This window comes from Cydia pomonella, chromosome 16 (assembly GCF_033807575.1).
Source record: "Cydia pomonella isolate Wapato2018A chromosome 16, ilCydPomo1, whole genome shotgun sequence".
In the NCBI taxonomy this organism is placed as follows: Eukaryota; Metazoa; Arthropoda; class Insecta; order Lepidoptera; family Tortricidae; genus Cydia; species Cydia pomonella.
Genome location: NC_084718.1, coordinates 3,020,642 through 3,045,461, shown reverse-complemented (window position 1 = coordinate 3,045,461; position 24,820 = coordinate 3,020,642). Strand labels below are relative to the sequence as shown.

At 36.2% G+C, this 24,820-nt stretch overlaps 1 protein-coding gene across 3 annotated transcripts in view; it reads right to left on the bottom strand.

Moving 5' to 3' along the window:
- Positions 1 to 24,820, bottom strand: part of LOC133526205 (potassium voltage-gated channel protein Shaw-like) — a 400,770-nt gene that overhangs the window by 168,751 nt on the left and 207,199 nt on the right. For all 3 annotated transcript variants that reach the window (XM_061862725.1, XM_061862724.1, XM_061862726.1), the window contains one exon: positions 2,511 to 2,674. In XM_061862725.1, coding sequence (XP_061718709.1) covers positions 2,511 to 2,674 — 164 coding nt within the window. The remainder of the gene's footprint in view (positions 1 to 2,510; positions 2,675 to 24,820) is intronic.

Sequence of the window (24,820 nt, the reverse complement as noted above, 5' to 3'; positions counted from 1 at the left end):
TTTCTATGTATTTAAGTATTTATAAATATTTATATATTATATATATCGTTGTCTAAGTACCCTTAACACAAGCCTTATTGAGCTTACTGTGGGACTTAGTCAATTTGTGTAATAATGTCCTATAATAATATTTAATATTTAACGTGTCCTGTTAGTATTTATGTTAATTTGTTAGTGTGGATCAAATCTTGTAAGCTATATTTACCACTTCTCGATTTCCGATTTAGCTGAAAATTTGCATACACGTATAATCTGATAATACTGCAATATTATGTTGACATGAAGCTGATCTGATGATGGAGACAAGAGGTGGCCATGGGAAGTCTGTTATAAAACAACGCAAACTAATTGTGTTTAGGGTTGTTAGAATTGTTTCAACGAGTACGTGTATTAGCTGCCTGTGGAAAGATAAATAAAATAAAATAATAATAGCCAGCGATAAAATCTTGTTTATTTTATTTATAGGGCCACTTGCACCAACTCACTAATCCACGGTTAACCCGTTAAACCTGTGGTTACCATGGTTACCAGTTCAATTTGACACTGAGTTAACGGTTAAATTTTTACTATGGAGTTAGTGATAGAAACGTATTGAGACGTCACAATATACTGTAATGAATGTGTAGTATGTAGCAGTAACATAAACTACTATAATTTCACGCAAACTAGGTCATTGCTTAAAATTACGAAGAGTTATCAAATTGGTAATTATTTGATTTTACGAATATATTGCTAGAGTTGTTTTAAATTAGCCATTCAGCTGATTAATAATCACTTTTTTTTACGAACTCGGCCTTCGACAAAAATTCTCTAATAATGCTTATTTGTGGATAGATAATTGGACACATAATCACTCACACTTCAAGCCATACACAGTTTTATAGAGCCATACAAATCCATACAAAGGCAATTGAAAACTGAGCTAAGCACACGTTTTGGCTTTATTCTTAAATGAGATTTTTACGTGTGAAAATTATATGGGTTATGTATTGATGGTGTATTTATAAGCTTTGACATCTCATAGATCTAAACTAACTTATGACTGACACAAAAAACAGACTATACCGTATATCTGGGGTAAATAGGGAAAAAACTTTAAATGTGATTTACCTGATTTCTTAATAAATCTCCACAACAATTGTATCATACTAAATCTTATATTATTTTCATTAGAATGATACAATTTGAGTGGGTATATTTTAAGAAATTTTCAGGTAAATCACATTTTAAGTTTTGTCTCAATTAACCCCAGCCATCCCTATTCACCCCGGTTAAACGCTAACGCAGGGTAGAACAGATTTTATTTTATTTCCTTCGAGTAAAGCCAACGCTTTGCACTATGGATTGGATTTAAACATTATTAAATTTTGTTTCTGAATATACCAATAGCTAACACGTGCAGTGCAGCACGTGACAGTTGTGTGCGATGAGAAAATTGCTACTGCAACTACATGTGCTAAGTGGCCAGTTGTGATTGGTTCCTGATTGTACTTGTATCACTCACAGCTGAACAGACTTGGGAAATAGAACTAAAAGTCAAAATGCTAAGACTCACTAGCACCGTCCCACCTCCAACGGACTAAGGTAAAAGCGGGCGCAGCGGCGGAAAGCGTCGAAATTTTGAAACGTAATAAATATAAGAGCCTCGGTAGAGAGTACCATTTTGTACCATTTGGCGTTGAAACTCTAGGTCCATGGGGTCCCAGTGCGCACAAGTTTTTTGGAGAAATCGTGAAACGTCTGGTTGACGTAACTGGTGACCGAAGAGCTAGCGGCTTCCTCGCACAACGTATCAGTATTGCGATACATCGAGGAAATGCCGCCAGCATCCTTAGTACAATGCCTCAAGGGCCTATTTTAGACATAAGCTAGTTATAGTAATCATCTGTATATACCCATTATGTATATTGTTATTGCAAATAAATACCTTAAAGTCAAAATAATCTAATAAAGGCCTGTTTCATAAAGTCTGAGTAAAGTATTAGACAGCTAATTAACAAATAAATTAACTGCCAGATAAAACTACATCAAGGGCCTGATTCACAATGTCCAAGTAAGGTCCTGAATAAGCTACTTGCTACTTAACCGACGAATAAAGTTATTGTTGGCGTTTCACAATCTTTCTACAACTTAAGTTAGTTTTACCTGGCAATATCCAATACTTTACTAGTACATTGTGAAACTAGCCCTAAGTGAAAGAAAATAAATACTGTTAGTAATTACAATATTTACAACCAGGGGGCGTACAACCAGGAAATTAAAAAGAGAAAAAAAGCCGAATAAAGAAATGATCATTGGCCTATTGCATAATAAAATACAATCTTATAATTGTGATATTAGGGGTCACAAAACCGGTTTCACCGAAACCGAAAAAAACCGGAAAAACCGGGTTTTTCGTCGATTGAGAAAACCGCTTGCTTCTTTCCAAAATTCCTTTTTTAGAAATATTCGTAGCATCACTGACAGAAGTATTTGCTCGATAAAAATTAGCTCGTAAAAGACAAACTCACCTAAGAATTTTAATAATAGATATGAACTCCAGTATATCCGCCCGGTCCACGTTTTTCCTAATAACTGCTAGTTCCACCACCACGTCCATGTAGAAACTCAGCGTGGCAAGGAAGTCCACCAGGTTTACTGGGGATTTGATGAACTCGATTATGTTTGGGGCTACCTGTAACAACGAAAATGGGTTAATGAACACGTGGACCTTTAGAACATAGTAAACTGCCTATGTTTTTTTTTCAATTCAAATAAAAAAAAACAAGCTTTTATCGCTGACTTTTCTTTCAGTAGGCAAATAGGTCATAATACGAAAAAGTGTCTAAAACTTATGTACATCAATAAAAACTGGACAAGTGCGAGCCTGACTCGCCCACCGAGGGTTCCGCACTTTTTAGTATTTGTTGTGCGGCAACAGAAATACATCATCTGTGAAAATTTCAACTGTCTAGCTATCACGATTCATGGGATACAGCCTGGTGACAGACGGACAGAAGGACGGACAGCGGAGTCTTAGTAATAGGGTCCCATTTTACCCTTTGGGCACGGAACCCTATAAAGTAGAACGGCCCAAGTAATACTCATCGAGAATATTTATCAATTTCATACACAATTTGGTTGCGTTGTGTTATCACAGAGTTCATAATTCATATTGCATTATCACCAAACTTAATGTACCTATGTGACGGTTCAGTATCGAATAGCGGTAAATTCCACTGTGGAAGTGTGCTCATATATCCACCAAGGGATGCCGCAAGTTAAGCGCGGATGTGGCAGGCCCAGACGGAGATGGCGGGACGACCTAAACATCTTCATCAGGAACTGGCCAGAAATAACACAACCGTGGGAGCTGGGGAAAACACGGGGAGAGACATTCGCAGGAGTGGGACACTATATCGGGCTAAAAAAAACCGTCAACTGCAGAGATATACCACCTACATAGAAGTTTTTATGGACCGATGGGACGATCGTGAGCAGGTCTCACGGTCTTACAACAGGTTGTAATGTATGGATCAGAATGCTGGGCGACGAAAGTGACGGATGAAAGAAGAGTGCACGTAGCGGAAATGAGAATGTTGAGATGGATGTGTGGAGTGACGAGAAAGGATCGGATTAAGAGTGAGTATATAAGGGTAAGTTTGAAAGTAGCACCGGTAGCGGAGAAGATAAGGAGTGGTAGGTGAGCGTGGTATGGGCATTTAATGAGGAGGGATGAATGCCATATAGGAAAAATAATGTAAGGAATGAATGTTGATGGACGGAGAGCGGATGGTAGACCCAAAAAACAATGGATGGATTGTGTGAAAGAGGATATGAGAAAGAAAGGAGTGAGTGCTGAGGTGACGAAAGAAGATATAGATAATAGAGGAGAATGGAAGAGAAGAACATGTTGTGCCGACCCCACATAACGTGGGATAAGGGCAGGAGGAAGGAAAGATAGAAGTTTTTATGGGATTACTATTTCTGCAGCTAAATTTACATACAGAATAAAGGTTCGTAGTTAACTTTAAACAAAGACCGACAGTAAACTAAGAGCGGGTTTTAACTGCTGTATTATGCAGGCCGCCATACGGGGTTATTGTGACATTTAATAATGTAAACTGTATAGTGAAGATCCCGAATTAGCATTAGCTATTGCTGCTGGTTGCTTTAAATTAGAACCTGGTAAATTAATATTAAGTTCCGATAAAAGCTTATGGCCGCCATACACGGAGTACTTCGAGCAGTCAGTGCCAACAGCTTCAAGCGATCGTCGTTGGGTGATCTGCAGTTTCAATACAAAATCGTCATTCGCAATACACGAACCGCTCAAGTAGTTGCAACTGCTTCGGGCGGTTGGCTGCGCGGTGAAATATCATCATGCGGTCAAGCTGCAAAAGCAGTCCGTGTATGTTGATCACTGGGTTACTGCTCGAGTAGTCCGTGTATGGCGGCTCTAAAAGTTAAAAAAAGCTGGTGGCGGTAAGCGTTTCGGAAAACTACTTTTAACTAGTGAAAATGAGTTTTCACCAAGGCGATTCGGAAAACTAGTTTCAAATAGGGAAAATGTGTTTAATGTGTGCGGAGTAGTTCGTTATATCTACTTCTGAATTGAATGGAGAGAAACCTACTAGGCTTAAACTTAAAAGCGCACGACATACTGAGGAATAATGATATCCGAAGTAAAACTAAAATTACAGACGCCTTAACATACTCACTCGAAAGAAAGTGGAAATGGGCTGGACTCGTTGCCAGATATAGAGACGACAGATGGACCATACGGACAGAAAGTGGTCTGGGCTGCAGGGCTCCAGAGACAAAGGTCGACCACGTGGCAGATGGTCAGACGAATTAGTAGCAACGGCAGGTCCAAAATGGCTAGAGGGATCTCTATTGTTTACCATAAAGTTTAAAGTCATAATGTATTGTTTGTCCGCATTTTCGTTAGCCATAATTTGTTTTTTCTCAGAAATGTATAGCTTTTCAGGATTGCCATAAAACGAGCCTAACCTAACCTAACCTATCTATAGGATAACCTAAGGAAATTCCTGAAAAGTTAACTCTAGAGTTACGACTAATGATAATATGACTATCATTACATTATGACTTTCAATAATTATGCCAAACAAAGGGATCCGTGGCTAGAGACAGCCCAAGGTAAAGAGAAGTGGAATAGGTACCTTTGGGGAGGGTTTTACTCGAAAGAGGCCCACATATTTTTTTAAGTTAAATTCTTTTATTGTAATTTATATATTTATAATGTTTTAAGTATGTGTGGAGGAAATCAAGCTCTTTATTATTATTTTATTATATAGGTACTTATATATAGGATGATTCACGAGAATAAATTAGGACCAACCCTACACACTCAGTAAATCTCACTGGATCGTTCTCCATAGTAAGTATTTAAGTATAACATTCACACGTTTTTCCTGTTTTTAACTTTTTTAGGACAAATTCAATTATTAAAAAAAAATAACACTTGAGGAAAGTATTGTAATAGTAGGGTGATGCGTGTGGTAAATAAATTAAAACTATTTTTGTTCACTTGCACCGCTCGAATTAAAGAATTAAATCAAATTTATTACTAATATCATTCGGACACAAAACACCATTAAAATTAAGTCACAATAAATGGCAACCGTATGCAAACAATTCACAGTTCAATGCCTTTTAAATGCATCGAGAATTATTTTGCAAGAATGCTTATAACTGTTCAATACACAATGAAGTATCAATACCGATATTGTTTTTGTTTTGTCTGTGGCTTTTCTTCCATAACAAAAATATTTTGTTAAAGAGCTACGAGATTCAGATAAGAATCACACGTTACTGAATATATCGGAGTAATTTTTTTTTTCTTTTTTTTCTCTTTATTTTGGCACAGTCATTACAATAGAGCTACATTTGTCTTATATTACATATAATATTGACAATACAGTGCCGAAAACGTTATAGATTATAGTTATTAATTTTGTTGCAATGGACCTAATTAACTTAACTATAAGAAGAAGATGAAATTGAAAGAAGGAGAACGTTCAAGCGCTGACCACTGTCCCAGTAAATGGCACCATTAAACATATTTATCTATCAATCTATCTATATGTTGAACATACTTGGGATCTTTTGAAATGTTATTGACTAGTGTAACGGTATATAACATTTATACAACATACTCGTATAAATGCATATGCATGCAAATGCACGAGCATGCATATTTCTGTAAATAAATGTCAGATATACGGTTCTGATCCGCCGCTGAACTGACCCGGTCGCCGCATGAATATTTATCCCGAAACCAAATTAAATTAACCGGCGCATTTTTAATGGGCTTTGTTCGTAAAATTGTTAATAGCTTCATATGTAAATGTGGGTAGGAAGCGACTAAAATGAGGAATTAAATACCGTCAACCACCAAACATTGCCTGGCTTAAAAACAGTGATTCTCCATTAAATTGCTGTGTCTGTCGCATTCCTCTTACTGGTCACCCTCGCCATTCTTCTTCTTCCTCGCGTTGTCCCGGCATTTTTCTACGGCTCATGGAAGCCTGGGGTCAAGGCTAGGAAACCGGTTAAATTTCCAAACGGTTATTATGTTATGGTACGCGGAGCGGGAAGCCGTGACGTATGTGTGAACGTCAACCGGTCTTCGTATGAGCGCCAACACGTGTTATTTTAAATGTCAAAATTCTATGAAATGACGACGTTTATTTGACACTTGCATCGTCTGGGCTATCAAAATCACTGCCAAGTTATCTTGGTCAAACACTAAACACGACAGTAATAAGTCAGACAGAACCCTGTACTCATTCGCGCTAAACTAAATCACATTTCACTTAAACATCATTCACTAAGAATTAATTAATAACAGAACTGTCTTTTCATTCGACTTCTAATCGAATTTCAGCTCAGTCCAATTGCTCCCATTCTCACAAATCATTCGGTCAGGAGACCGATTCTGAAATTTCGAATTCTTTGATAAGGTTTTTATCTAGTTAAGATGCGATCTGATGTAGAGTCATCAGACACCTTACGCGCAACTTATATTACAATTTAATATATATATTTCGATTCTAAGAGGCGAAAAAAAAAAAGACTTTTCACGTCAGCAGCTCGAACAAGGGTAATTTGCTGCTTAAAAACAGTGACCAAAATCGCATTTTGCTTACTGAGTGAGACAAAATACCATTCAAGTGACCTTTATATTCGAATGTCATTTCAACGTGCGGGGCCTAATACAAGTTCGAAGTATTTGGATTCTTTTATCTTTGTCCCTTTCACGTCATTAGCAAAAAGAAAGAGACAAAAAAATGCATACGCAATTCAACTGTATATTGACGGTTTATATTAGACCCCCGAAATAAGTCAGACCACATCGTTCCAAAACACCCTACGAGTCTTCATTCGTAATAATTAATGAATGAAATAAAAGTTTAAAATTTAATAAAAACACCATAGCTTACGTATTTTATTATACAATCAAAACAATGAACTTATAAAAATTTACGCAATTATTACGCAGTAAATAATTGTACTTAACTACTTTTAACGATCGCTACTATAGTTTACAAATCGTAGTAGCCGCAATTCGGACCGTATCTTACAAAGTTTTTTTTTTACAAAAAAAAGTTGTCGATTGAACAGTCAATTGGTGTTCGTTAATTCATTATTTTCGTATTATTTTATTGAAATTTCTTTCGTTTTATTTTATTGCGGTAATTAAAGTTAATTGTTAGAGTACCTTCAGAAAACATGAGTGAAATTGTGATGAAGACAGATTAAATTTTTTCATGTTGTATTTTTTGATGGCTGGCTGATGTGAAAAATTTTGTGTACTACATGAGATCAAAGTTATTTACATCTCGTGCGCTCTTGAGTCCCTTACTACGCTCAAGATTCTAAATTAGCTACGCTCGTGAATCTATTATAGAATCTTTCGCTTGCACGGGACTCAAAACAAGCACTCGAAGAAATATCAAATTTTGCTCTCTTGTTGTACAAATAACTATTCTTTTCCATTCCGTTCCCATTTTTCATAGACTTTGTATGACGATAATGAAATGAAAAGAATGAAATGTGCGTGGAAATTTTGGGAAGTTTTTTTTTCTACTATATTCGATAGAACTTGTGATTCTGAATAGAAATAAATCACAAAAAATACTCAAATAAAAAAAAACGTCGCATACAATGTAAGAAAATTCTCGAAAATTCCGAGAAATACAGAAAAATGTTATGAGAGTTTCCACTTAGAAAGTGTCCGTTCAGTTTAGGGATTATTACTCGATGTCCTTAACTATCGACGACTGTTTCATTTAATATTTACGTCACTCATGATTTGGCGTCTATTTTAAGTGTCATAAAAATCTAAAATAAACATTTCATCAGAATTTTAGAAAATTCTCTTGACCTTAGCAATGTTCTACGCGAGATGCCTAATCCAATTAACTGAAGTCGTTAAAAGTTAGCGAAAGGCAATTGCAAACTTATTGGTGCGTGTGAGATACATATCAAGATGAATCAAGGTCGTATCAACATGAAATAAAAAAGAACTCAAATTGTTAAAATAGAATCGGCCTCAAGAATCTAAAGGAAATATTCGACCTTTGGCCATTTTAATTTGGTTTTGATCTTAATTAATTCTGTAAACTGTTCTGAATTTTCAAGAAATCAATTACAAGGAAAATGAGGTGGAAAGAAAATTACACTTTAAACAGGGATTTGATGTTTATAAATTAATTACTTTTCGCGATAAGACCGCCTGTTGTTACCTGGTTCTATTTTCCTTTAAATTTTATTTGTAGTTTTACATGTATGTAAAATATATAGTTATTGGTACAATAAGTATATTTACTGACCTAATTACTTACTTTAATGTACGGTACCAATCTATCTACGAGTACTTACTGAGTGATATAGATAGCACTGTTTTTTTGGAATGGGCCACTTAGAGGACATTTCCCTTATATAGCTTCCTCTTCCTTGCGTTGTCCCGGAATTTTGCCACTGCTCTTGGGACCCTGGGGTCCGCTTGGCAACTTATCTCGAGAATTGGCGTAGGCACTAGTTTTAAAGAAAGCGGGTGCCATCTGACCTTCCAATCCAGAGGGTAAACTAAGACTTATTGGAATTAGTCCGGTTTACTCACGATGTTTAACTTCACCGAAAAGCGACTGGTAAATATCAAATGATATTTCGTACATAATCCGATAAACTCATTGGCATGGCGACCTCCGCATAGTCCACATTGCAAGTCGCACGCTTTTACCGCTTAGGCCACCAGCGCTTTTTAACCGACTTCAAGATTTCAAAAGAGGAGGTTATCAATTCGGTTGTATGTTTTTTTTTTTTTTTTTTTTTTTTATGTTTGTTACTCCTTTGGTGCTTTATTTCATGCATGGTTTGAAATAATTTATCTTAAATACAGTCGAATACCCTATTGCGGGTAGGTATCTTAACAGTCAACCATAGGGCAAATCTGAAATGTGTCAAGGTGGGTGCAGTGGCAAAAAAAACATGTTACCTCCTTTTCTACATAATTAGGCGTAGGACGCTGTCTTTTTAATTTCATTGTATGAAATCTCAAATCAACAATAATCGTTCTTTCACCGGTCTCCCTCAATGAAGTCGGTTTTTTTTTTCTTAAAAATTATTTCTTTGTGTAACATTTATACATATATTTATATTTATTTATAACGGAAATGTCCACGCCAAGTTTGAATTTTATTGAAGCGGCTTTTTGTCGGCGGGTTCGAGTGATTTTTAAGTGACCTTGCGCGACCCGCATACGCCACGCCAACCCAGTGGTCGCTCAAAATGACTAACGGCCATCAGATTAAAAAAGCGGCTAAGTGCGAGTCGGACTCGCCCATGTAGGGTTCCGTACCATTTATGACGTATTAAAAAAAACTACTTACTAGATCTCGTTCAAACCAATTTTCGGTGGAAGTTTGCATGGTAATGTATATCATATATTTTTTTTACATTTTTCATTCTGTTACTTTAGAAGTTACAGGGGGGGGGGGGGGACAAATTATTTTTTTGGAAGTGTCTCTCGCGCAAACTATTCAGTTTAGAAAAAAAATATATTAGAAACCTAAATATCATTTTTGAAGACCCATCCACACGTTTGGTTTTAATGATTTTTTTTTTTTAATTTTATGACGTATTAAAAAAAACTACTAACTAGATCTCGTTCAAACCAATTTTCGGTGGAAATTTGCATGGAAATGTATATCATATATTTTTTTTAGATTTTTCATTCTGTTATTTTAGAAGTTACGGGGGGGGGGGATTTTTTGAGTTTCAGTTCTAAGTATGGGGAACCCCCAAAATTTATTGTTTTTTTTTCTATTTTTGTGTAAACATCCTAATGCGGTTCATAGAATACATCTACTTACCAAGTTTGAACAGTATAGCTCTTATAGTTTCGGAAAAAAGTGGCGGTGACATAATCGGACAGACAGACGGACATGACGAATCTTTAAGGGTACCGTTTTTTGCCATTTGGCTACGGAACCCTAAAAACAGAACCGAGCAATCCAGAGGCTTGCCAAAATGCCTGCTTCATTGAATTTTGAACCCAACCGGGCCTTTTGGCTCGGGTCCAAGCCAAGGCTAATTTAATGTTTTAAATTGAACTTTAACTAACGTTCTATTTTTTATATACTTATATAAATAGCTATTTTTTTATCCCCGACGCAAAACTAAGGCTGTTATGTTTATATTAAGTACGTTCACGAAGATTGCTTTTATATGAACAAAGTTGCGACTTATAATAATTCATACATCTCTTACAATATTATTTCGTTTTATGAAATGTACGCACTTTCGATCTACTTTATAAACATTGTTTTCTGGAATCATAATATTAATATTATTATAATATTAATATTATTATAATATTAATATTATGATCCATTTTCGAAGTTCGTCTCGGTTTCGCATACAACTGGAAGTTAATATTGAATGTATGTTGATTCCGTACAGTAAATCAATAGTAGACAGAAGAATAACAGTAACTTTTGTTAAGTTGGTTTTACGCAGACATGTTCAAATTCACTGTTCTCTTTTTTTTAAGAGGGCTTGGGCTATAGTACCCACGTTAGTCAATGCGGATTGGGGACTTCACATACACCTTTGAATTTCTTCGCAGATGTATGCAGGTTTACTCGTGATGTTTTTCCTTCATGGAAAAAGCTAGTGGTGAATATGATATTTCATTCATAAGTTACGTAAAACTCATTGGCACGAGCCAGGATTTGAACCCACGACCTCCGGATTGAAAATCGGATTTTACATGTATGATAATTTAAAAAAATATTGAACTTGAATTTACCCCGAACCCGAAATTTATTCTTCAGTGTTTTAGTTCAGACATAACATAATATTAATTAATACGGCTTCATAAATTAAATGATATCACCAGAAGAGAACCACTTATTTTCTTTGTGCCAATGCCATATTTCTTAAAGGTTATTAAAAAAATATTTACATTAACATGAGCACGTCAAAATGTTTTTCTTTCTCAGTCATTTCTCGTCTCATTTCGCGAGCGAAAAGTGCGAGCGAAGCGGTTTATTTTTAGCTTTGACAAACGTGCTTTGGTGTGTCTGGCTATTCTTCTCTATAAATCGCACGTCTCAATCAACGTGAGCATTTTCGATAGTTATATGGTTTTTCTTGTCGATTCTGTTTACGAGAATTCTTAAAAATGGTAGAGCCACAGGGGCTCTCGAGGTCTACAGCTCACGGAGCCACTTGTATATTGCTTGTTCACTGTAATATATAGTTTGACAGACAATATATAACGACAACAACAACAACAACACAACAACAATATGGCTTGACAAGCCATTTCAGTAGAAAAAAGCGGAAAATTAAAAAAAATGGGCTAATATTATAGGCTAGGCTATCGTCCCATAGAAAATTTGAATTTCGCGTCTTTTTCTACTGACAAAGTTGTTTGACCGGTCATAGATTCTTCTTACACTTTCGTTAAAATTGTAAAATTGTTTATTTTTCTTACTGTTTATTATCTCCCGACTGCAGTAAACATACCCTCCACTCCATTGAATAATTCATGGACATTCAACTCAGATTCCGCACATGGAATTACATTGATACTAATGGCTAAGTGTACTTAATGCGAGGAAACGCTCGTTTTATATACAATTAGACATGATACAGTGGAAGGAAATAAGTATAACATAAATTTTCTGCTATGAGGCCAAGAAATATGTGGGTGTGATTGTTTTGTGCGAGCGACGTAGAGGAAAATGCTCCTTATTCTTTGTGGATAGCTAATTTTATTTCAACGGTACCGTTACATCCAAGGTTTGATGCAGGTTACAGTGGTCGTGGTCACCGGTCACCCAAATCCCGAATATCATCACTATCATCATCGTCTCCTAGCCCTGTTCGGCCACGGCAACTGCTTTACCGCAGTGTCGCTGGTGCGCTCTCAGGTGGCTGAAATAGCCAATCTTTGCAGGGAATATGCGGCCACTTTCGCTGCAGTTCAGCACCCTTCCGACGTAATTATATGCGTTGGCCACAAGTGGTCTGGCCTTTAACTCATAACATTTAATCCCGAGAGATATTCCACAATCTATTCTTTACTTTCTCTTATTAACAAAAGGTTCCAAATTCAACAACAAAAAACTGCGTCTGGGTGCCAGGAGGAGCAGGAAAACAAAAGAGCCAAATTCGTTGTTTCTTTGAGTGTTCATTTTGAGTAAAGACCAAATGAAGCGTTCTATAATCTTGATACCTACTAATTTAAAATCTCAAGCGTAACCAGGTATTGAAAAGCTCAGGACGTAAATTACTTTCAGCTCGTATCTTCAGCTCTTGATTTAACAATTCTCGTACCCTTGATCCAACTGCTAGGGAAAAAAAAACATATTAAACCATTTATACTTCTTCAATATTAATTTCTTTCTTCATTCACCTAGTAAAAAATATTAATTTTTTGCCAAAAGATTTCGTCCCTTTGAATCTGTCACATTTATTTAAATTTAAGCTTTTATCTTTAAAAAGGTGTCCGAGGGTGCCCTTAATCGCAGTCCTGTGAAAACATCCGACACCAGAGCTGTAAATTAATTAGATTCACTAAAAACGCCCTCTTCGGGTAGAATGGTATTCTTAAAAGAATTTAGGACAGTAGGTGAATTATAATTTACGATAATTCAAAAGTTTCTTCATAAAGACTACTAGATGGTGTGCAAATTAAGTACTGCACCTAATATGCAATTAAAACTGCGCGAGGCCATGCGCTTGGCGAGGAATAGGCCCCTATGGAGGAATCTGGTCTTCAACAGAAGGACATGATGTCACGTTCCTCAGTACCTATTGAGGGACCGACTGAAGAAGAAGAGATAGATGTCGATAGAAGAGTCGATATTGATCAAGCACTAGCAGAAGTGCATTTTTGCTCGCGTCAAACCAGGGTTTGTTCATAATGTTGATGTATATTTCCTATTTTCTATTATTATTATGTATATTATCTATAATCCTCGTTACATTTATCAATTTCGATAGAGTTACTACCGATACTAAATAACTTATAATCTACATGAAAAGGCGACAGGTGGTCGATACGTTTTATTTGTGAAATAGTCACCGAAAAAGAACACCGCAAACAAAATGAAACCGGGTATAGTTAACAGGATTCCATTCATAAAAAGAACCGTTCCAAAACGTACCTGTATGTAACGAAACGTTGAAAACGTTTATTTAAAGTTCATTTGGTCCACTGTGGACCGGGTCAAATAATACATTGAATTCTGAATGAAGCTAAGCAGCGTAGTGATGGGTCAAGTGTTAACGCCCAAGATGGAGATCATTTTGCTACTATGTGACAGGAGGTTAGAGCCTATGAGGAAATTGTTACGGTTCAGAATATTATTCAAGCTAAAATACTAGTGGTTCCGTAAGCTGTATACTTTGCGTTAAGCTTAGAAAGTAAGCTGTAGACTTTGCGTTAAGCTTAGAAAATGAGAAAGTAAAAATTAAAAATACTTAGTTCGTTGAGTCGTTATCACAAACTCGCAATGGTCTAATCTTAAGCGCCATAGACGCTATTTAATTGGCGCTTTATGCCAAGTTCCAGATTTTGAAAAAAATCCCAAAACTGGATCAACAAAAAATTTCACAAAAATTCACGAGAATCAGTTAAGAATTGCGACCTGTAGATGAGAACATCCGGACATACGAAAGCAAAATGCCTGAGTTAAAACGGAGACCTTAGCTAACGCTTCGGCTAATTATGCAAAAAAAATATATAGTGTCCTAGAACAGAAAAAAGGAAATATCTTTCAAGGGGGTGAAAAGGAGGGTAATTATATTATAGACATGGTACATGGTAGTGCTAATTCAACGCAAACAAAATCGCGAAGAGAAGGTAATGTACAAATTAATTCTACTCGATTATCTTGTCTCGGGAAACAAGCCCGACCTGTTTGTTACTGTTGTGTACTGTGTACTGTTTGAAATGCAACAGCAAAAATTCGGCCACTCAAACCCCGGAGGAGCAAGTTAACGAGACGGCCCACAATTATCCATTATGTTTGCTCCGCGACCTAATTCGGCCATCTTTGATTTTGAACCGGAAGGTAATTTAGATTTCGATAATGGAAACAAAATACAGGTCGTGTGATTGCGAAAGGAGGAAATAGGAGGGTATTGATTTCAAAAGTGATCTTGTTTATTTGTTCTTAATCCTCAAGGATTTTATTTTATTTTTTACTCTGTAAATCAACGTCGCAAAAAGAACGTTCAGTCCAGAATAGGTTAGGTATCATGAATTTTGGTACAACAGGTGTTGGTGAAGTTTTTTTTGTTGTGTAACTCCTTTGTTTTTAATTTTAAAGGTACGTATTTCAGATAGGTGTAAATGCACCTTTTATTTTGACGAAACGTAACACGGATGAAGTTTCTGATGAGCACTGTTGATCTGAAGTTTTAACAAACACTTTAAATTTCAAACTACATTTCATGTCTAAATATTAAATTAAATAAACTGTGTTAGGTTGTAAGGCACGGATTAATATTTATATTAATTATCAGCTCCATTACAAACAGCAACACTCTTAACTATCCATCGGTGGACCTTATGCCTTTTATAATAAGATCTAGCGATGGACAGTTAACAGTGCGGGTACCTATCGTATAGTAATTAGCTGTGCTAATTAAAGAAGGAAAAATTGAAGTTATTAAGATTGAGTCAGAAAATAATGTTTCAGACATATTAACTAAGGCTCTGGGAAATGTGAAATTTATTAAATTTAGAGATAGTTTAAATATAAAGTTATAGACAAAGACATGTATAAGATTAAAATAAGTTACTTTATAAAACTTATCAGTTATTAAAACTGTATTCTTAAAAGTTGTTAAGTTGAATAGTTGTTACTTAATATAATGTAGTTGTTTTGTTGCCAAACATGTAAATGTAAGGAGGCGTGTTAATATAATGTACATTTACATTGGCAACACTCCTATTTATTTTACTCCTTGTCTTTGGTTTTACTATTCTATGTTCGTTCTTGCTCTTTGTCATGAAAAATATGTTCCCGTTTATTATTATGTTTTTACCTAAATAAAATGTGTTTAGAAAAGAATGCTCCACGTTTAATTTAGTATATTAACAATTATATATATCGTTGTGTAAGTACCCACAACACAAGACTTATTGGCTTACCGTGGGACTAAGTCAATTTGTGTAAGAATGTCCCTATATTATTTTTTATTGCTCAACCCGGCAACGGAGCGGCAGCTGACGTCCTCGAGGGTTCATCATACATAGCCGATCACTATACGAGTTATGGTCCGGGAGGCGATTGGCCATGGAAATCTGTTCCTGGCTCGCGGTCTATATCGTGTCAAATATCATTGTAATTATCAAAACAAATCTTAATTAAAGACTGCTGCTATATAAATCGCAAGTCAGACCCCATATGGAGTATTGCTGTCACCTTTGGGCAGGAGCATCTGCATGCCAGCTTAGACCCTTCCACTCAGTCTCAGACTCTGGTGTTGCAGGCGTCCATAGGCTACGGTGACTGCTTACCATCAGGCGGGCCGTATGCTTGTTTGCCACCGACGTGGTATAAACAAATAATAATTACGTAACAAATTGAAACCAAAGCTGACGCTTTTTTCTGAATGCCAAGAAATGAAAGCCAAGAATATTGGCTTCCCCTAATATTTCAAAGCATTATTACTATAAGTAGCTGTCCAAAGTATCTAGTGAGATCTTCCTGTAACTTGACACCATAATGGCATTGCTGTTCTTATTTATTTTAGGGTTCCTCATACCACTAGGGTCAAAAACTTTTTTTGGCATGAAGTAAGCTTATGCGACTCTTGAGTCAAGTCAAGCCTCACGTTTTTGAAATAGCGGTAAACACCGGTTACTTTCGGTTTTACTCCATACTTTCATAACAACCGGTTTATTCGACGAGTGACGAGACGGCCAGCCGGCCCGGTGGTGTGCTGCGTAAACAAAAACAAACTCATATAGGAAGTTTTTACTTTTTATTGTTCAAAACCGTTTAATCTGACGAGACTTTTATGGAAATTTTCTCCGAAAACCGGTAAAGTAACGGCTTACCGCACAAAACGAACGATTAAAACATGTTGCGCCAAGTAGGTACATGATAACGGTTTGGAAATTTAACCGGTTTCCTAAAATAAACGCAAATTAAAACCTAATTTTCATACAGTATCCTTATAGGCATGTTAAAACCTCCCTTTAAATTTGTATGATGAATGTCTCGGAAAAATGTAAACAAAACGTTAACTTTTGTAAATATCTACAGAAAAGACGCCATTTTACCGAACGTGTTTGAACGAAGTAAGGAAGCAATGGAAAATTAAAACTAGAAAATTGTATTTTTAATGAAAAGAGCACCAAAAAAGTTTTAACGAGGAGTGACCTATGTCAATGTACATTGTACAAATAATAAATAAGTAACATTTAAATATGATTGGACAATTGGGTACTTGACACATGTTAAATATTATAACAAAATTTAGTTAAATGGATAGAAAATGAGCCATCCATTATAAAAAAGTGGAATTTAAAAAAATATATTGTGGTTATAAAAAAATACAAGGCTCCGAAGTCTCAAAAACAATTTTTTTTTTACTTACAGACGATCTAGTGATGATATTTGGAAGTTTATTATAAAATCTTACACAATTACCCATGAATGAATTTTTAATTTTATGGAGCCGAGTGAAGGTCACAGCGGGCCTTTTTGTCAATAGTGATCTTTTTTGAAATTTATCAGGCTTCAAAGTTACGTAGAAGTCCAGTTTACTATCTAAACTAGATATAATGGAAACCCTTTGTCTCAAATGACCAATCCATCAGGAATTCAAACGGAGCCCGCGAGCTGTTAGGACTGCTATTACCAGCGCCTTTGACACCGTTTTCGTGACATACGGGCTAGTAATGTGACATATTTCGCCGTTTCTCCTACTTTTCGGGACACCTTTTTGTAGAAGTGCCAATGATAATGGAAAACTCAACGAATTCTATGCATTTGGGAACAAATGAAATTATTTAATAAATATTTTGATTTGTGTCTATGCAACAGTTTTGTTTCTGTTTTCGTCAGGTGTCTTCTGTGATTTATTATTAATAAATGTTTCTTAATTGTGTTATCTGTTATCCTATCAGCGAATGGGCCCTACAGAACACTAGCGCTGGTTTCAAAACTAACATTATGCTGAGTCGGGTCCATTTCGTAATGCATACTTATTATTGTTGCTTTTGTTGTCTGTACATGTTCTGTGGTTATAACAAAATTTAGTTAAATGGATAGAAAATGAGCCATTTTTTTTTTACTTACAGACGATCTAGTGATGATATTTCGAAGTTTATTATAAAATCTTACACAATTACCCATGAATGAATTTTTTATTTTATGGAGGCGAGTGAAGGGCACTGCGAGCGTTTTTGTCTATTGTGGTATTTTTTGAAATTTATCAGGCTTCCAAGTTACGTAGAAGTCCAGTTTACTATCTAAACTAGATATAATGGAAACCCTTTGTCTCAAATGACCAGTCCATCAGGAATTCAAACGGAGCCCGCGCGCTGTTAGGAATGCTATTACCAGCGCCTTTGACACCGTTGTCGCGACATACGGGCTAGTAATGTGACATATTTCGCCGTTTTCCCTACTTTTCTGAACACCTTTTCGTAGAAGTGCTAATGAAAATGGAAAGTTATCGAATTCTATGCGACTTTGGGAAGAGATAAAATTATTTTATTAAATGTAATGGAAACCCTATGTCCCAAATGACCAATCCATCAGGAATTCAAACGGAGCCCGCGAGCTGTTAGGAATGCTATTACCAGCGCCTTTGACACCGTTGTCGTGACATACGGGCTAGTAATGTGACATATTTCGCCGTTTGTCCCACTTTTCTGGACACCTTTTTGTAGAAGTGCTAATGAAAATGGAAAGTTATCGAATTCTATGCGACTTTGGGAGCAGATAAAATTATTTTATTAAATGTAATGGAACCCCTATGTCCCAAATGACCAGTCCATCAGGAATTCAAACGGAGTCCGCAAGCTGTTAGGAATGCTATTACCGGCGCCTTTGACATCGTTGTCGTGACATACGGACTAGTAATGTGACATATTTGGACGTTTGCCCTACTTTTCTGAACAACTTTTCGTAGAAGTGCTAATGAAAACGGAAAATTCAACGAATTCTATGCATTTGGGAACAAATGAAATTATTTAATAAATATTTTGATTTGTGTCTATGCAACAGTTTTGTTTCTGTTTTCGTCAGTTGTCTTTTGTGATTTATTATTAATAAATGTTTCTTAATTGTGTTATCTGTTATCGTATCAGCGAATGGGCCCTACAGAACACTAGCGCTGGTTTCAAAACTAACATTATGCTGAGTCGGGTCCATTTCGTAATGCATACTTATTATTGTTGCTTTTGTTGTCTGTACATGTTCTGTGGTCGTCACAAATAAATGCACATATTTTCTTTTTTATCAATATCTTATTATCTGTTGTATTCGAATAAAAAACTATTTCTAAACTGCTGCGAATAAGACCCCGTGTGTATCCGCGCCTTTTGTACTGCACTCGCCAGTCGCAGACACACAGTTCATAAAGGGCATCATTTTGAACGCCCACTGAGTTGAGCAAGCGTTTGTATCAGGCGATTCAGCTGGAACAATCTAAGTATAGATAGAATCTCGAGTCCTAGTGGGAACCATGGTTCGATTAAATTATTGGTCGTTCATGGTTTGATTAAACTTAATCTAGCTCAGCGGTGGCAGCATGGTTGCATTTTTTATCACCTTTCGCTATGCCTGTCACTTTCGCACTTACATACTTGCTAGAACGTGACAGGCATGGTGACAGGCGATAAAAATGTGACCGTGCTTAGCCCGGATGGCAGCTATTGTTGGATGCATAGTATGCATTTATTGCATACGTCATAAATGCTAAACGCAAGTAGTAGGGTATTAAGTTTTTCTTTTGTGAAATAAAGTTTAAAGTCCGTATCTGTTTCATTTGTTATTTGAACTTTTTTAAAAGACATTTTTTTAAACAGAACTCCCGAAGTGGAATTTAATAGAAAATGTACCGTTATTTCGTTATGATCAGGAAGCTATTCTTCCCCCTTAAGTAAATTATTGTTGAACTCGCTTTGCCAGTTCCAATGAGTTCACGTTTGGAGCATTCGGAAGGCAAGAGAAAAATTCTCACCAAATATACGCTAAGCTTTAAGAATACAGCATCAGTACAAAGGAGTCCATAGAGCTACAAGAGCGTGAATAAAAAAAAAGTGTTTTTAGCATACGAAGTACCGACACTTACTGAACAGCTTAATGAAATGACCAGTCTTATACCTTATTTCAAAGAGATAAGATACTTTTATTATTAGTGTGTTGATGGTAGAGCTGAGAAATGGCGTTTTTGTGTCCAGTTTCGTTTATTTAGCAGACAGGAAGATGGTGTGACAGTGCTTTGTACGTAAAGAAAGGCTTTTGTTATTAAAACGCCGTGTCCAATATCGGCGAAAATTACCAAGTGGACGAGATGTTCAAAATGAAATAAACATCATTTTATTACGGGGTAATAAGAGTGTGTGCATTTGTGCAGGTCATTTTGGACAGGTGACTTTCTTCTGAAATAGGAAGTACATAGTTTACAAAGAACTTAAAAAAAATTTCAAACTTTTTTTATCAATTCTACTATTTTATCAAGTTTACTACGACATTATCCTTCTTCAGAAATGAAGAAGATGTTCTCAATTCATCGCAGAATACATATTCCTTTATGTATGTTTTACCTTTAAGACAGCTTGGCCACTTCAATAACAAAGCAGCCTGTATAAGGCAAACAAAGGTGCAGATGTTACATCACGCTTTTTCCCATCACTTTCTATCAAATTTTGCTCCGTTTCAACAAAAACCTATCTCAGTTACTTGTACAAGATCACAAAGACCTTCTGGTTATGGTTAAGTATTATTACACGTATACTGAAAATCCTCTCACACTGCCAGGCAAAATTGTATCTTACGACATAGTTATTAAGACTGACAATAGAAAGCCTTTGTCACTATTCTTTGGTTCATGAGGAAAATGGCACACATTTGAAAAAGCTGTGTCAGAAATGTTAGCGGTGTTACTTCAGACAGTCATTGCAATCCTGACTCGAACAAATGAGTTCCCGGGAACATATACATATACGTGTCGCCGAGTTTCTTGCCGGTCCCATATTGGGATACCCTCCTGCAATTTAGAAGGGATTTAAATCTTCTCAGGACAGAGGTGTAGGATTAGAGCCGGCGTAGCTTTATTTGACGTTCATAAGCGTATTGTAATATGCCTGCTTGGAAAATAAACTATCTTTATCTTTATTTGACCGCGGCCGGTAAAACGTTCCATTTTGTCGCTTGCCATAAGGATGCCTTGATAGGTTACAAGCAAATCTTACCATAGCGACAAAGTGGAACGTTTTGCCGGTCATATATTGTTTAATGGTATTTAACGAAAGTATCCGAGTCAGTGAAGAGCTTGTGTATAACAGCTGGAAGTCATAGGGACACTTTTAATGTCGCTAAGGGTATTTAATTGTATCTACAGTCAGTATCAATAGTAGCAAATGAAACAACGCGCGAAAAGTATCTGATATCCTGGATAACTTTTCCAAATAGATAAATCTCTAAAATGTACGTTCAAAAAGGATATCTATTACCTTATATTAGTAGTCTTAATTGTTCTACATATAGAACCATCACATTTTGTTAAGCTGTTGTAACAGCAACAAGGTGTCAATAATATCTACTGTTCTACAGAACTTTTGACATCTTGTTTGATCCGCTATTTTTGATGCTGACTGTACTGTTATTTGTAAGAAACCTAAATAGATAGTATTTATAAGAAACATGACGTAATAAAATTAAAGGTTTGAAAAAAATATATTATTCTCTTAATATTCATTAAAAAAAACATGCATTTTACAAGCTAACCTAATCTTAAATTAAAATAAGTAAGTAACTACTTACACTACACTACTAAAAATATTCTGATACGAACCTGGATACCTGGGAGGCTCGGAAAACATATAAAAACTCAAAAATGCCCCTTTTCCGCCCCCGAAAACCCCATTATAGCAAATATATACGGCATTTTGCTGTATCTACAAAAAATGAAACTGCTTTTTATCTACAAATATTTAAATGTGCTTCTCTACCTCCCACTGAAAAAATACGCATAATTATATACTCACACACCCAATATTGTCCTTTTTACTGACAACCAAAACCAATTTCATGCGTTTTATACCTTGGTATAATCCCTAAAAACTATTCGACAAGGTTCAATATTCCCATTGATGTACGAGTAAACGTCTCGAACTCTCATAGAACCCAACTCGACTTCTGGATCCGTAAATGTAAGGCCTCAGTGGAAAGCGACCAGTGGTGCATTCGGCGTGCATGCAGGCTTGTACTGAGGCCACTTAGACCCGGTGCCCACTATCGGCATGGCAAAGGATCCTTCGGCATATTGCCGAGGCGTTTTCAGGCATGCCAACGCGTCGTCAGGTATGCCTAGGCGTCCTCGGGCATACCGAGATGTGCTTGGGCATTTGTTTAACATGCCCTTCTAGTCGCCGCCGTTCGACCTTCCACTCATTTTGAACCTACTTTTACAATTGGTATAGATAAAAGTAAATCGGAGCTGAAACCTCAGGTAGCATGAGCTTTCCCTGCCAAAAATGTGGGAGGTCGTGCCGCTCACGCATCGGCCTCCACAGTCACCAAACCCGTTGTCTAAACAGCAATGCATAAATCGTCTGCAATGGACGCAAAAGCCTGTGATAATGTTGCGGGTGCTGCGTAATGGTCTGGTTGGTTTCATCTACCAAGAACTTCTAACGGATAATAGTGAAGTAGGTGGCAGAAAGAAAAAAAAGGTATAAATGCGAATACTTAAATCTCAGCGCCTATACAGCTTTGTGGCATCAGTGTAGATCTGTACCCCTAGTGTAAATAAATTCGATTTCCAAACGTGACGTACGCGTTTGCGTTTAGTCTCATTTTGTATTGGATTTCGAAAGAGCGCGCCAAGCGGGACGTTTTGGAACCTCAAAATCCTATACAAAATGAGACTTAACGCAAACGCGTTCGTCACGTTATGATGTCGATCAAAGTTACACTAGGGGTACTGAGGGTCTCTTGTATTCGAACAAAAGAGAGGTAGAAATTTTGATACTTGGTTCCTATTTATTAAATTATAGAAACAGGACTTAATTGCGATTGCGTATTGAGTTTTAAATTCAACTCAAATCACGTGAGAAATGTTTTATTATGTTATGGTAATTGATTAAAATAATCATTTCTGTTCTATAATATATACACAACAATGAAGACTAGGTTCTAGATTATTAAAAAAAATCTGAATGAGAAAAATATAGTATTTGTCTTTTCTAAGAGTATGACCAGCTTCTTCTCGGAATATCTTTTAACTATTATTTTTATTAATGCAACGTCAAATACCTTATAGAAACTAGCTGACTTTTCTCTTTTAAACCATTAACGTTCAATATTTAAAAAAAAAACACGATTAAAGCCTCCTGAAAGACCAAAAAATCTTTATATATAAGAAAAAATACAAAAAGATATAACATCATCTTTATCTGTTTTTGGGGGGTAATGTTTGCCATATTTAAAGTTGCCCTATAAAGGGTAAAGCTATAGGAATATCACTCCAGGAAACAAGTTTATGTCCCACAGTACGAGACGACACTGTCAGGACACATCAGAAATAAATCCCTGAATTTATGGCGACGTTCGCAGTAAAGATAAAGAAAGTACTCACCGTAAGATCCTGATGTCAACTCAATTCATGGGAGATATGCATTAGTGACCAATGAGCGGAATTCTTCATAGCAAAAATCAAACTGTCAGAGGGATTGACCTAACTGTTTTATCGACTTATCGATAAATATTTGTCACTTAACGAAACAAAGTTAAAGTAATGAAATCAGGCTTTTGGATATACACACAAACAAATTAACGGTGTCCCTAATTAGCTGACCGCCACTGTATTTTGGTATAATAAAACAGAAAATACTTTTATGATGTAAATGAACGTAACATTTAGAGCAATATATTGTGGAAGAATCTTCTTTGAAACTGAAATAAGAATCTTTCTGTATCCATTTTTTTATTGTTTTCTTTTAGGATTAACCATTTTAGTAACATGGCACGGAAATCACTCATGAAAACTCAAGTGACATAAATGACATATGTGACGCTGACATGATTTACTTTAATACGGAGATGCAAGTTGCTTATCAAAGAGGTCAAATGTTACAGAATAATCTTTTAAGTTGATTATGGATACCTAATGCGATATTATTCCGTAACATCGATAAGTCGATAAAACAGTTAGGTCAATCCCTCTGACAGTTTGATTTTTGCTATGAAGAATTCCGCTCATTGTGCATTACTTACAATGTTTTGGGATGTTTGAAGGTTTTTAGTGATTAGAAGATGATGATGCAAAAAATATGCTGGAGGATGATCTTTTTATGTGATAGCAAACGAGTAGACGAGCCGCCTGATAGGAAGCGGTCACCATAGCCCATGGATATAAGCAACATCACAGGAGCCACCTAAGCGTTGCCGACTCTTGCTCAACCGACCCGCTTCTTGATTTTCTCAAAGAACCCCAAGTCGTAGTGCAAAGGAAATCAGGATCTATATATTTTTTTTTTCAATAATATATTAACACATGCAGTTGTGAGAAAATACATATATATTTTTAACAGAAAAATATGTATGACGACCGGTCTGGCCTAGCGGGTAGTGACTCTGCCTATGAAGCTGATGGTGCTGGGTTCAAATGTAAGGGCATTTATTTGTGTGATGAACATAGATTTTTGTCCCTGAGTCATGGATGTTTTCTATGTATTTAAGTATTTGTGTAGTATACATATCGTTGTCTGAGTATCCACAACACAAGCCTTCTTGGCTTACCGTCGGAATTAGTCAATTTATGTAAGAAAGCCCCTGTAACATTTATTTATTTATTATAACTGAAAACTAAGTATGTCTAACTAAATATGGCTGCGATCCACGCTCCGGGTCGTATTTGGTGCAGGATATTTCGCTATCTCGCGAGGAGGACGATACACTGCTAGTGTAATGAGAAATTTTGGGCAGGATGCGATATGGACGGTCCTTTTTGAATTATAATAATTATCTCCAACGCAGCAATAAATAAAAGAGAATTAGTTAATATAAATATCGCTTACTGATAAAATATCCTTTTACTAACCTCATTA